This window comes from Fukomys damarensis, unplaced genomic scaffold (genome assembly GCF_012274545.1).
Source record: "Fukomys damarensis isolate Sample0158 unplaced genomic scaffold, DMR_v1.0_HiC HiC_scaffold_29, whole genome shotgun sequence".
NCBI lineage: Eukaryota > Metazoa > Chordata > Mammalia > Rodentia > Bathyergidae > Fukomys > Fukomys damarensis.
In genome coordinates, this window is record NW_022900941.1 from 30,044,143 (window position 1) to 30,057,837 (window position 13,695).

The window sequence follows — 13,695 nt, forward strand, 5'->3', positions numbered from 1 at the left end:
ATATACACATTATGGAGGTAATATAAATTAATACAAGCTCCTGAGAGTTTGTTTGTAGGTTCTAGCAGGGGAGTGCAGCTACTCATATAACTTGACTGAGCGAATGGTCCTCCTCTGTCAGAGGTGGTCGTCCTCTTCCACTGAGCACACAGGAAGGACACACATGGAATGATGAGGGAGGAAGGGGACACCACCTAGCCAGCCAGATCAGCTGAATCAACCCTGGCGATCATTGGGGTGACAAATGTTGCAGCCAGATCTTTCTCACATCCACAAACTCTTAAGGATAATCTGTCAGTATTCATTACACCGTTAGCTTAGGCATAATAAATTTTGACCCCAGTGACTACACTTCTAGGAAGTTCTCAATAGATATATGTATGTGTAAAAACACATATACAAGCTAGGGGAATGGGGAAAAAATAAGAATCAAGATACATCATGTAAAGGTACAAGATACCAATGCTGAAGGTAACTGTATTGTATACCTAAAATGTACCAATAAAATTTTTTTAAACTCAAAAAAAAATAATAATAATCCTTTGTTAGGTTGAAGTGAATTGTATCTTCACCTGCCATCGTAATATCTCACTATAACTGTTAAAATCACATTTTTTCCTATAGCTGTAGTTTAACTTTGATTTCTCTTTTTCAAACATTGTAGTCAATGACATCTTGTGTTTTTTGTTTAGCTCGTAACACTTCAAGAAGCAAAACTACTGCTGAATGAAGATGATTACCTTATTAAAGCTGTATATGACTACTGGGTGAGAAAACGTAAAAACTGCAGGGGGCCATCCCTTATTCCTCAGATAAAACAAGAGAAAAGAGATGGCTCTACAAACAATGATCCTTATGTCGCCTTTCGGAGGAGAACAGAGAAAATGCAAACTAGAAAGGTAATGTGCAAATTAGATATAACTGAGTGTAACTTAATAGTATAAATAAGCCAATCCTTTTTTTCCCCCCCAAAGAACTTGAATAATTTGAACATAATGGGAGTTAACAATATTGATAAACTTTATGTTAGAAAGCCTGTTCATCAGTTGTTTCCATTGGCCATTTGTTTACATTGTTTATTGTCCACACCCTTTATAAACTTGATTATGCTACTTTAGGCTTGAAGTTGACATGATACAAAGAATTTTGTGTCCTTACATACCTTGAAAGTTTTGAGTTTTTCAGTAAACTATAGTTGTGTCATGAATCTCTTCTCTTTGGGCGGCTGAGAATTTTAAATAATACTACTTTTTCTGTTTGTCATTTATGAGCTTACAATTCCTTCAAAATGATATCTAGTTCTTACAAGCAAAAATGGATCTTGCTGCCTCTAGCTATTATGAGGTCATGGGAAATGGGGAAAGGTTGGTTTTCAAACCTAGCAGCAGTCAAAAGCCACAGTGGGATTGACAGTTGTCTCAGATTTCAAATTGATGGACTTGTCCCTGCCTGGCTTTCAGAAGCAGTGTGAGCCAGAATTCTAAGAGAAACAGTCTCACACTGTGGAATGATACGGTATAGTGGAAAGCATTACTCCATAAGGCATTCTACCTTACATTTCCATAATTAACAATTACTACTACACATGGTAACACATTATCTAACATTGCAAAGAATCAGGAACATATAAATGTAAAAACCATGATGAATTATAATTGGAAGCAAAGCATTTTCTGTGGATTCTTGTTTCTCCTAACACTGAATGTTTGTCTTTGTCAGCTGTTAACAGCTGTTAAGCACAACAGCTGCTAAGGATAGTATATTTTAGTAAAAACTCTCCTCCTGGTTAATAACTAACTAGAATTTGTATAACTCTTGTGTGGATGTGATTTTCTTAAATATTAGAAGGTGGATTTCCCAAATGTAGATGACTTTCCCTAACTCAGGCTGAATTTTCAATTTGGCATTCTGGTTCTTAGCTAAAGGAATGTAGGATATTTTATGAAGATGTAACACCTTTCTTAGAAAAAACTAAAATGAGAAAAGCTTGTAAATATGGTGAAACTATGTAATTGTGAACTGTTGGAATTCAAGGAGAGCTTTATTTGACCATTGGAAAATCTGAAGGAGCATTTAATTTTAAAAGCTGCGTAGTTGACTTAAATACATTGCAAAACACATGACTATTAGCAATGTCTTTTGAAGGAAAAATATTTTTGGACTTCCTTTAGTGAATGGATATTAAATACTTTAAATATGTAATATTTATTGCCATATAAATAATGTTTAAAATGGTTTATTTTTGTTTTTATATTGATAATTATTAGCAACTGGTTCTTATGTTTAAACATTCTTGACGCTCTGATCCTGCCCTTTTGTTATTTTGTAACCCTCTGCTGAGTGATACATTTTCTTTTCTGATGCTCTTTATTTTTTATTCATTGTTGTTGTTGTAGAACTGAAAGCACTATTCCTTGTAATACAGTGTTGCTAGTTAGAAGTGTTGTGTTTAAAAATGAGAACTAGCCGGGTGTGGTGGCGCATGCCTATAATCCCAGCACTCGAGAGGCTGAGGCAGGAGGATCGCTGTGAGTTCAAGACCAGCCTGGGCTACATAGTGAGTTCCAGATCAGTCTCAACTAAATAGTGAGACCCTGTCTCAAAAAAACCAAAAAAAAAAAAAAGAAAGAAAGAAAGAAAGATGGGAAAGCACTCAATGAATAATGGTCAGAAAGTGGGCATATACTAGGGTACACAAAAATGAGTACTGCTGACAAAAGCTATTTCTTTTTCTATTTCCATAAACTTAAAAATACTTGTATAGCAGATACAAAGGCCAGAAGACTTCTGAAATATGTGTTTGGCAGCTTATAATTTAAATTCACCAAACTAATGTGATGTGCATAAGTACATTAGGATTTTTTTAATGGGATTATCTTACGGCACCATCCTGTCTAAATGCACTGATTGAGATGTCTTGAATGAGCATAAACATTTAATATGTTTAGCCACATAGATACAACTCTTAGAATATGTGCCTTCTCTCCTCCCTTTGTGAGGCCCAAATATAAGGTAGTTAAAAGGCAATTCCCAGGGTGTAGTAGTTTTTAGTTCTGACTATGCATAACAATCACCTGTGACTCATCCTTGGTTATAAAAAGATCTGCAGTTAATTATAAAATATACGAGTTTGAAAATCACCTCTCAAGATTTGGCAATAGGTACAATAGGTAACTGAAATAGGAAAAAAAGAGCTGGTCCGAACAGAGACAGTTGTGAGAAAGGGTAAAAAGTTCGAATACATTAATAGGTCCATTTTAAGAGAATAGAAAAGTATCAGTTTAAGCTCATTATTTTTAATATTGATATAGCAAGAATGAATATAAAGATACGCCTGGAAGAAATACTCTTCTATACCAGAAAATGAGAATGGGAATCGAAGAGTATTGTGGATCCATGTCAGAAGGACAGAGGGGCCAGCTTGAGCAAGAGATTCCATTGATCAGGATGGGGAAATTTTGAGCTTTAAAATAGTGAGAGTAAGGGATCATAACCCATAGAGTAACCCATGAGTCCATACTGAGATAAATGGTGGAAAAGAGACAAGAAGAAGAAAGCAGTTTTTTAAATAGATTTGCAAACTTATAAATCTGGTGAAATGGTAGAAAATAACCATTCAGTAGCCACCACAGTGATAATTACTGCAGGTAAAAGTTAGAACCAATGGACACTAAACTCTAATGGTAGAGAATTTGATGAGGAACAAGGTAGTCATTTAGTCCCACAATATACTTGTTCCTTTAAAAGGGAAAAATCGTATTTAACTACAGAAACCTAGCAAATACCATGATAATCAATTGTTTAGCCATAACAGGACAGGTATTTTTCTAAGGTGTGATGATGTTAGAGGAACATAATATCATTTCTGTGGTATTTGTACCAAAAATAAAAAGCTTGAATTTAACCATGGAAAAACATTAGTGAAACTCCAATTGAGAAACAACCCACAAAATAAATTGTCTCTATTCTTGAAGAATGTCAGGGTCATAATCAACACAGAGGAACTATTTCAAACTATAGATGATTAAAGAAGCATTTAGAAAACTAAATGCACTTATTAGACTGGAATCCAATCCTACCCTCAAAAAAATGTATCATTAATAAATTTTAATAGTAAAATTTTTTGTCGTCTCATTAATGTCCTTTATAGTGGTATATATATTTGTTATTATAAAAGACAATAGTGGGGCAGTTGACAAAATATGAATAAAGCTTGAGAATAAATGGGATTTTATCGGTGTTAATTTTTAGATTTTCTTAGTACCTGATTACATAAAATGTTTTTAGAAAAAGCATGGCATTACATCTCATATTTTATCAGAAATTTCAAAAGTACTGCTAATAAATTATGTATGTGTTTATATATGTATATACATGTACATTTATGTAATACCTATGAAGAGAGAGAAAGCATTGTAAAATATTAAATTGAGTGATTCTGGATAAAACTGTATGGAAATAATGCCCCCCACCCTTAACTTTAGAAAGGACAAGCCTGAGAAAAGGAAAAATGAGGAAGAGTTGCTATCTGGGTCTTAGCATGGCAGGAAATGGGTAAGATAGGGCACAAGCAGAGTCCAAGAGGAGCACTTTAAAGGGGGCAGTCTTTAAAGGTTCTCATGTACGTGTGACTGTTATCCAACTGCCAGTGCCATATAGTCTTGTACTGTTACTCTTCTTTTGATCCTGTATGCCCGCCATTTTTATTTTGAAGTTAGAGAGCATATGCACTTTAGTATTTTCTATTAATAATGTTAATTTTTTAAATTGGAAGATAATTGTTTGTTTTAATCCCCCCTCAAAAAAAAACACAACTGCTTTAAAACCACGCTTTAAAATACATTTTGCCTTTTATCATGCAACACTTAAGGGTAAAACAAGATTTTCTTTTAATTAGATGAAAAAATGTTTTCTTAGCATTTTAAAATATTCTGTACACAGTATCATAATAAGACTTTGGTTATTTACAGTAGATAATGATCTTTCAAATGCAAGAAACCATCCACAAAAGAAAAAGTAAAACTTTGACTTTTCCTCAATTTTTATTTTCTCTTTTATAATCTTCCTTTATGAAATCTCTGGTACTCTTCTGGTTTTAATATCCTCTACTATATATTGAATTATTAGCAAGGATGGAACATTGTTTAAGTGCAGTTTTGTGTAGACAGGGATTAAGGGGTAATAGTGGCTTAGTTTGGTTTTATTTTGTTTGTGGTATTTTGTGATACAGAGATTGAACCTTGACCTTCATACAGAGGGTTATACCCAGCCCTTTTCTTAGTTTTTATTTTCTATTTTTTTCCCCAGTACTGGGATCAAACTCAGGACCTTGCCCTTCCGAGGCAGACGAGGTACCACTGAGCTAAAGCCCCAGCCCTCTTAGTTTTTACTATTGAGAGAAGATCTCCTGAGGATGCCTGGGCTGAGCTTGAACTTGAGATTCCCTGTCTCAGCCTCCAAAAGTGCTGAGATTTGAAGCATAACTTACCACACCTGGCTGTTATAAACCGTAGTACTGTGTCCAGTATAAAGAAAATAACTCTGTGGATATTTGAGTTAACACAATAGTTTGCATTAATAGGTTGTTTGGTTGCTGGTCTTGCAGTACTGGGGAACGAACCCTGGGTCTCCCAACTGCTGATCTATATCTTCAGCCTTTTTTATTTTGCTGTTATCTTACTTTGAGATTAGAGTCTCACCAAGTTGCCCAGTTGGTACTAGAATTTGCAGTTCTCCTGCATCAGCTTCCCCGCATTCTGGGGTTATAACGTGCCATCACTCCTGGCCAATAGTAATTATTATGTGCAAGTGGATGCAGCTAATAACAACTGAGTTTTCATTTTGTAATTAGATGGTTTTGTCGTATGCTTAAAAGGAACAACTGGTTCACTATATTCTGAAATTCAGAATTTCTGTTAAATGTTTCTGATTTGTAATGCGTTGAACCATGGTAATCTCATTTCTTGAGGTACTTGATATACTACTTTTGAGTTTTCTGAGTTTCTGAAATGAAGCTCTGATTATCATTATTCAAACTTACTTTGGAGTATAGTGAACGTTCTAGCCTCCACTCACACAATTGGGTAAATAGGTAAAAACTTACTTTGACTATGTTACAGTCAGCTGGCAACACATTTTTCTGAATATATGTTGAAAGATATATGCCTGGACTTAGTATTTTCAGAGTTAAAGAGATTTTCTTTCCTAGTTGCTGTTTTGGTGTCAGGGTCTCACTGCATTGCTTGTTATCCAGGCTGACCTCAGAGTCAGGATTCTCCTGCCTCAGCCTCATGAGTAGTTGAGGCTATAGGCTGGATGATTTATATAAGACAAATTAGAATATGATAAGTTGTTGAATGAATCTGGGAAATGTGGATGATTGAGTTAATTCTTCTAAAACTTTTACTGTTTTTAATAGAATCGTAAGAATGACGAAGCCTCTTATGAAAAGATGTTGAAACTGAGACGAGAGTTTAGTAGAGCCATAACTATTTTGGAAATGATTAAGAGAAGAGAGAAAACAAAACGAGAATTACTGCACTTAACCTTAGAAGTTGTGGAAAAAAGGTAAAATTGCTATTAATACTTAATGTCAGCTTTAGCCTGATAATGGACAAACTAACCAAAATAAATTTGGGGGAGTGAGAGAACTTAAGCTTTATGACAGTTTATTAATTCTCCAACAGAATTTCCACTTTATTAAAAAAGATTTTTAGTTACTAGTTTTTTTTTTTTTTCAATTGAACTGCTATTAATTTGAATTGCATATTTGGAAGAATTTTGGTATGTGAAATAGACCTTTTAATAAAGGTAGTATTTTTTGCAGGATCATTGAATTTATTTAGTAAAGAACATAGAAATCATGTTGTCTAGTTCTCTGTATTAAGATTTCTTTCCTTTTGGGGGGCAGGTTAGTAGAGGGGTGGTTGAGAACACGGTTCAAGCTGGCCTCAAACCCACTGTGTAGTCCAGGCTGGCCTCAAACTCAAAAGTGATCCTTCTGCGTCAGCCTCCCAAGTGCTGGGATTACAGGCATGTGCCACCATGCTCAAATTAAAATTTCTATTAAAATTTAAAGGAAATGAATATTTGATTTTACTTTCTGTCTAGGAAGACAAAATTTTTTGTTTCAATTCTGTTTGGAAATGTGTTCCTTCATGTATTTTTCTGCAGACTAACCTAAACCTAAAGGAATTTTGTGATTGCTGAAGTAAGCATTGCAAACAACTCTTCCTTGATGCAGAAGAAAATTTGTTTTCTGTGTACCTTAGGCTTTTTGTTTGTTTACTGAATCCCAAATATGAGCTTCATTTCTTTTAAAATAATCTGTTAGTTATATTTTCTTGGCTTAATTGTAGTATAATTGTTTTGGGGAACTCTTTAATCTTTAAACTATCTAACATTTTCTTGTCTAATTTTTTCAAGATACCATTTGGGAGACTACGGAGGTGAAATCCTTAATGAGGTGAAAATCAGTAGATCAGAAAAGGAATTATATACCACTCCAGCAACTCTTCACAATGGAAATCATCACAAAGTTCAAGAATGTAAAACGAAGGTGAGTATTCTCTAAGAAGGATCATGTATTATAATATTGAGCAGAGTTACTGATTTTGCTCTTAATATAGGGTGGAAAAGAACAGTTAACATGAATTTGTTTTAGTCAGCTAAGTACTTTGCTAGAAGTTTTTATGTTAACCCTTAATCCTTATAATAACCTCTTGAAGTAGGGTTAACCCCAGTGTGAATTCTGTGTCATAGCTAATAAGTGGCAGAGTTAAGGTATGAGTTCAGCTACCACAGTATATTGATTTCCAGTAAACTATGCTTTCCTAAAAAATGAGGGTAGTACAAGTGTAGTTATTATCATTAGTCTTATCAAACCCTGTGTCATAGTGGCAGACATCAAAACCTAAACTTTAAGGCTTACTTCATTGAGAGTATTATGTTTTCTTAGTTATTATTAAGTCGTCATCATTGCTAAAAACTAGCATTTATCTCTTATCTACCTTGAATAATTTAAGAAAATCCTCTACTTTCTGGATCACATTTTTTTCCCAATAAAAGAGCTAGACTTAATGATTATTTTATTCTTAGAATAAGTAATTGTATTTATTCAGTACTACTTTAGTACATTAGAGTATTTAATTGGGATATATACATAATACAGCCTTTAATTTTAAGGAGTTTAGGTATAAGTAAGATACTGAGTTGAAGCATCTAAGACAGTAGAATCTTACTATAGCAAGATTTTAAAGGTGACTTAGAATGTTCATGGGAAATTCATCTTTTAAAATGTACACAGTTTTTGTTTTTCATGGGTTCATTCTTAAAGGACAAGGAACAATGTGGGATGGGAAGGCTCCTTGATGTTACTCAAATCAATTCAAAAACCATGTTCTTATTAATCACAGGCATCTAGCCCACCTACCTTTTTCCCGTTAAATCACACTTGCAGTAATAGCAAAAAAAAAAAGTTATCAGTGCAACAGATGTCATTTTGTAAGTTATTTTTTACAATCCATTCTCCATCAGCTAGTACATTTCCTAAGTATATGATTGTTAGGAATTAAGAATATGAAAACCTTAACCTATAATTACTGATAGAACCAGCCTTTATTATATATTGGATCTTATTTTAGCTCTTCTCTAAGAATAAATTTTCAGCCTGTCAAAATACTAATTTTAGAGATATGGTTGCCTCCATTATTGTCTTATTCCATTACACATAGTTAACTATAATTTCTTTGTTGCACTCTGCACCTTAAGAGTTTCTAAGTTGGGTTTTTTTACAATTATACGCATTATGTAAAAATTTATATCTCAGTAAATGTAAATTGCCACTCAAGCAACATTTTCATTGTGTAAAATTTTTGACTTTATATTACATAGTTGGATTTTGGGGTTTTGTAGTATTGGGCATTGAAGCTAGGGCTCACACTGAGCTATACCTGTAGCCCTTAAAATAAGTCAGATTACAGTCATGCAGCACCACACTCAGTCCTAATGTAGTTTCGTCATCTGGACTACCAGGGGAAATGCATAACTTGTTTAATAACTTTACACATTTTTAGAGGGGGGTACCGGGGATTGAACTTGGGTCCTTGCACTTGCGAGGCAGGCCACCGAACCGCTGAGCTAAATCCCCAGCATTAACTTTACACTTTCATATTGTTCTCTGGTGCTCAGAACAGTTATTTCCAACTTGATAAAAATGATATATCCCATTTTATTAAAAGGAGGCTAGTTTGTTGTTTTTTTTTGTACCGGGGATCGAACTCGGGTCTTCGCCATTGCAAGGCAGGCAGCAGAACTGGAAGCTAGTATTTTAAAACAGAAGTAGACCTGCTCTGTGGAAGGGAATTGGGGGCTAGAACCTTCTTTCTTCAGTTGATCCCTTTGCCAGATCATCTCAGATACTTCCACAGAACTTGGACACTTGAGAACAATTTTATTATTGTTCAGTTCAGACAGTAATTATCTGCTCTTAAGAGTGAGAGGTTTTTTTCTAGCTAATAAGTTATCTTCTCAAAAATTACCACCCACAGATATTATTAAAAATTGGAAATACTTTTAGAAATTAATTGATGAATTCATGATCTAATTCAAGTTATTTTTAAAACAAATTATTAGATTTCCTTATCAATATAGTGGATTTAAGAATTGAATTTACATACCTTTTAAACACTAAATTGAATAATAGAGCAATATAAAAAATCATTAAGTTTAACTATTAGTAATAATATAAAAAGAAAACTAAAATACCATAATTACTTTTCATTATAACTTGCAGGAAATCTAAAACATTTCAATTTATGATCACAAAGTAATTTTTGCATACTAAAAAATAAAATTAGCTCCAGGATAAAAATGTGTATTTTTTCAAAGAGCAGTATAGTTTTTCTTGATTTCTAAAATGATTTTCATTTCTTCCTTTTGGGGGAAAAATCGTCATGTAAACAGCACACTCATCATTTGTCTTTGAAAGAAGAGGCTTCTGATGTGGTTCGTCAAAAGAAGAAGTACCCAAAGAAGCCTAAAGCAGAGGCTTTGGTAACATCTCAGCAGCCCACTCCTGAGACATTGCCTGTGATCAATAAGAGTGACATTAAGCAATATGACTTTCACAGCTCAGATGAAGATGAATTTCCACAGGTGCTTGTTTTAAAACTATTTTAAAGACATGTCCTCCTCTAATATTGCTGTACTTTTAAAATACAAGTGACATCTTAGAGATTTGATTCTTGTTTTGTTCACCTAAACATTTTCTACATGTGTTTTTTTTCATTTATGCACTTGCATGTGAGTGTGACTATACATATACAGTCAAAAACCAGTATTTTCTATTTTCCATCTGTTGGATAGAATTTATTCTAATGTGTAACAGTTACATGGTTTTCAGTTTTCTCTTATAAAATTGAGCATCTTTCTTTGAAATGAGTTTTTAGAAATGAAATTATTGAGCTAAAGATTAATGATATTTTTAAGATGTTTAGGCATAATTATATGTATTGTCTAGCAGTAATTAACTTTTTATCATATTCTGCCAGCAATCTTTTTTATAACATTGAATGTATTTTGCTAATCTTCTAGGTAGTAATTGTTTGATTCTAAAGAAGATTTAGAAATTATAACTTGTGAAAATAATTATTTAGTGAATATTGCAACAATTTTATAGCAAAATATTTGCAATTTAAATTTTTTAATTTTGCTAGGTGTGGTGCATGCTTGTATCCCCAGCAGTATTCAGGAGGCTGCAGCAGGAGTATCATGAGTTAAGAGAGGCCAGACTAGGCTATGTATTGAGTTCAAAGCCGGCTTGGACTGCATAGTGAGACCTTGTCTCAAAAAATAAATACATAACATTTTAAATTTTACTTTTTTTTTTTTTTTTTTAAATTTTTTTTTTTTTTTTTTTTTCAATCGGGGATTGAACTTGTAACCTTGCACTTGTGAAGCCGGCATTGGAACCCCTGAGTAAATCCCCAGCCCCACTTGCATAAGTAAAAAAAAGATTTTTATTTCACGTATGAAAGGATCTATAAAAGTAATATTGTTTAGCACCTGGACTAGCATTATCCTCTGTTTCTGTTTTTCTTTTCTTTTTTTTTTTTTCTATGTTATATAAAAACTTTACTGAAACAAATATCTTGACTTTATACCAGGTTTATCATATTTTAATATTTTTACTTATTCACTTTAAAGACAAATTTTTAAAAATCAGCATTGAAAATGTTTGCAGACAATACTTTATAAAACGCTTCATTGCTGTAACCAGAGTTTATAGAAAATGTGGTTATATTCTTATTTTTACTCAGTTTTTCTGCCCCAGATAACATTTTGTCATTCATGTGCATAGTAACAAATATGTTTAATTTTACAGAACTATTTAAGAAAACCAGTCATTACTTTTTGTCATAGGGATCATCCAGTTAGACCAGTCTTTAAATAAATATGGAGCAATAATCATGTGACTTTTTGAAGAAATGAGGGATATAGTGCCCTTAACAAATACTGTTTTTTTTTAGAAAAGAGAATATAGAAAAATACCGTAAGTAGCAAAAATAGTTACTTAGAACTGCTCAGGGTTTGGCGTTGCTGGAGCATAAAACATAGATAAGGAAGAGAGAGTAAAAGGAATGATGCTGGCAATATCAGCCAAGTGGCTTCTATCTATATATTATACATTCTGGGAAATTACGTAAAAATTTAACTAAGAAAATACATGATGAGATAAGTATATGTAGAACAGTAGTATGTTGATAGTGTTAATGAGAGCCTAGAAAATTTTGTTACACATTCTTACCCCTTTAAGAACAATGCCAGATATGACCTGTAATAGCTAACTTTTGCCTTTTGTAGTCAGTCCTTCCAGGCCGAAAGAAGGGCTCACATAGCCTAACAGATCATATACTTGTCATGCATTAAGAGATCTTCATTTCTGCTTTAAATTTATATGTTTACTCATATAGTCTCCAGCCCCCAGCCCCACATGAAAATTACAGTTTTGAAACTTACACATTTTTCTAAGTTCCTATGCTTGGTTTTAACTCTCTCATTAGTTTTCAGTGGTACTATTCACTGAGGAAGCCATTTAGAATGTAGCTCTTCTATATTCAGAATTTTATTTCTCAAGAGATTGTTTAGGTAATCATATATAGCTTCTTTGTCCAGTAAATAAGGAACAAGAGAATAAGGGGTCTTAAGAGTATTATCCCCTCTTGATCATGCTTCTGGTTCTCTTAAAATTATCTTTCTGTCTCCTGTGTTATATAGCCTTGCCACTGTGTTGTAGAATCCTGTCCTGGGGAATGGTCGTTAGGAGGAAGAGGTAATATATACTTTAGGGGCAAAGAATTTCTAAGACTTAGATTTTGACACTTTCTGTGTATATCTTAGAAGAGGCAAATGATTTGCAAAGGAACCAACATGTAAAACTCACATTTGGGACTTCCTTTCAAATTTCAGGTTTGGGGCTTGGTTCTCCCTGAAGAAGAATCAGCCCCACCTCACTATTTCTGTGTCTCCCTCATAAGGCTGTTGGAGGTATATTGGAACCTCAAACAAATGCCTTTCTCCCCTGGATGACCCCACTCAGTGGTAATTGCCACAGTTTGGAAATAATGTGGAGAAAGTATTTTTTCCTCTCAAATTAGGAAGAGAGGGATTTGTGAGGTTCAAAAAATGTGCAAGTAAATATGGTTCAGCCAACGTTTATCAGAAAAAGATGGATGTACTACAAAATGAAATTGCTAGACAACTGAAATTTAAGTACCACAACTTTTTTGTTTGATTTTAACCATTATGGGTAGAAGTTTAGCCAAAACATTATTTCTGTGACATGTCACAGTACATGTGTATGTCTTTTATCTGTTGTTGTGACATTTATAGTCATAAGTCTATCCTAAGGATCCCCCTTCAGATTATACAGTGATATTTAGCTTTATATCACATGGCCTGGCTGAAATAACTTTTTGGGTTTTTTTGTTTGTTTGTTTGTTTGTTTTTTTGAGACAAGGTCTCACTATGTAGTTGAGACTGACCTGGAACTGACTATGTAGCCCAAGCTGGTCTCGAACTCACAGCAATCCTCCTGTCTCAGCCTCTGGAGTGCTGGGATTACAGGTGTTCACCATCACGCCCACCTGGAATAACTTTTTAATGTGACAGTTATATGAAATATTTTTATTTTTTGTTCTTTGTTTTGTTATAGGTCTATCAATTTTTTATTTTGTTGGTTTATCATTTTTATCTGCAACTTACCTTTATTGGTGCTTTTCTAATTTTCTGCTTCTGATCTGCTAATTGAAAGAATGATTTCTTTAAGAAAGATGGGAAATAGCAAAATAATCTTTTGAGTAAAAAACTATAGGATTTATAGCTTTTTTTCTTTTTTGCCTGTCTTTTTACTTTGGCTTTTTGGAGAGAAAAGTTACTGGATTAAAAACACATCTACCAATGAGTGAAGTATAACTGCCATCATCAAGTATTTATGATCACATATATTATTTATATAATGGAATATATAAAAGCCACATTCTTTATGACACCTCATGTACAGAAGTAGCTATGCAGTACAACATGTAATTAACTACAAGAACTAAACCATTAGAAGTAAAGATTTTTTGTTTTTGATTTTTGAGTGTTTTGTTTTGTTTTATTTTGTACCGGGGATCAAACTCGGGCCCTTTCTCT

General features: G+C 33.5%; 1 protein-coding gene across 4 annotated transcripts in view; it reads left to right on the forward strand.

Moving 5' to 3' along the window:
• The window catches only part of Epc2 (enhancer of polycomb homolog 2), a 148,121-nt gene that overhangs the window by 119,841 nt on the left and 14,585 nt on the right, over positions 1 to 13,695 (forward strand). For 3 of the 4 annotated variants that reach the window (XM_010620972.3, XM_010620971.3, XM_010620974.3), the window contains exons 4-7: positions 693 to 899; positions 6,419 to 6,567; positions 7,426 to 7,558; positions 9,964 to 10,155. In XM_010620972.3, the coding sequence (XP_010619274.1) occupies positions 693 to 899; positions 6,419 to 6,567; positions 7,426 to 7,558; positions 9,964 to 10,155 (681 nt within the window). The remainder of the gene's footprint in view (positions 1 to 692; positions 900 to 6,418; positions 6,568 to 7,425; positions 7,559 to 9,963; positions 10,156 to 13,695) is intronic. The other variant, XM_010620973.3, reaches the window with a different exon arrangement.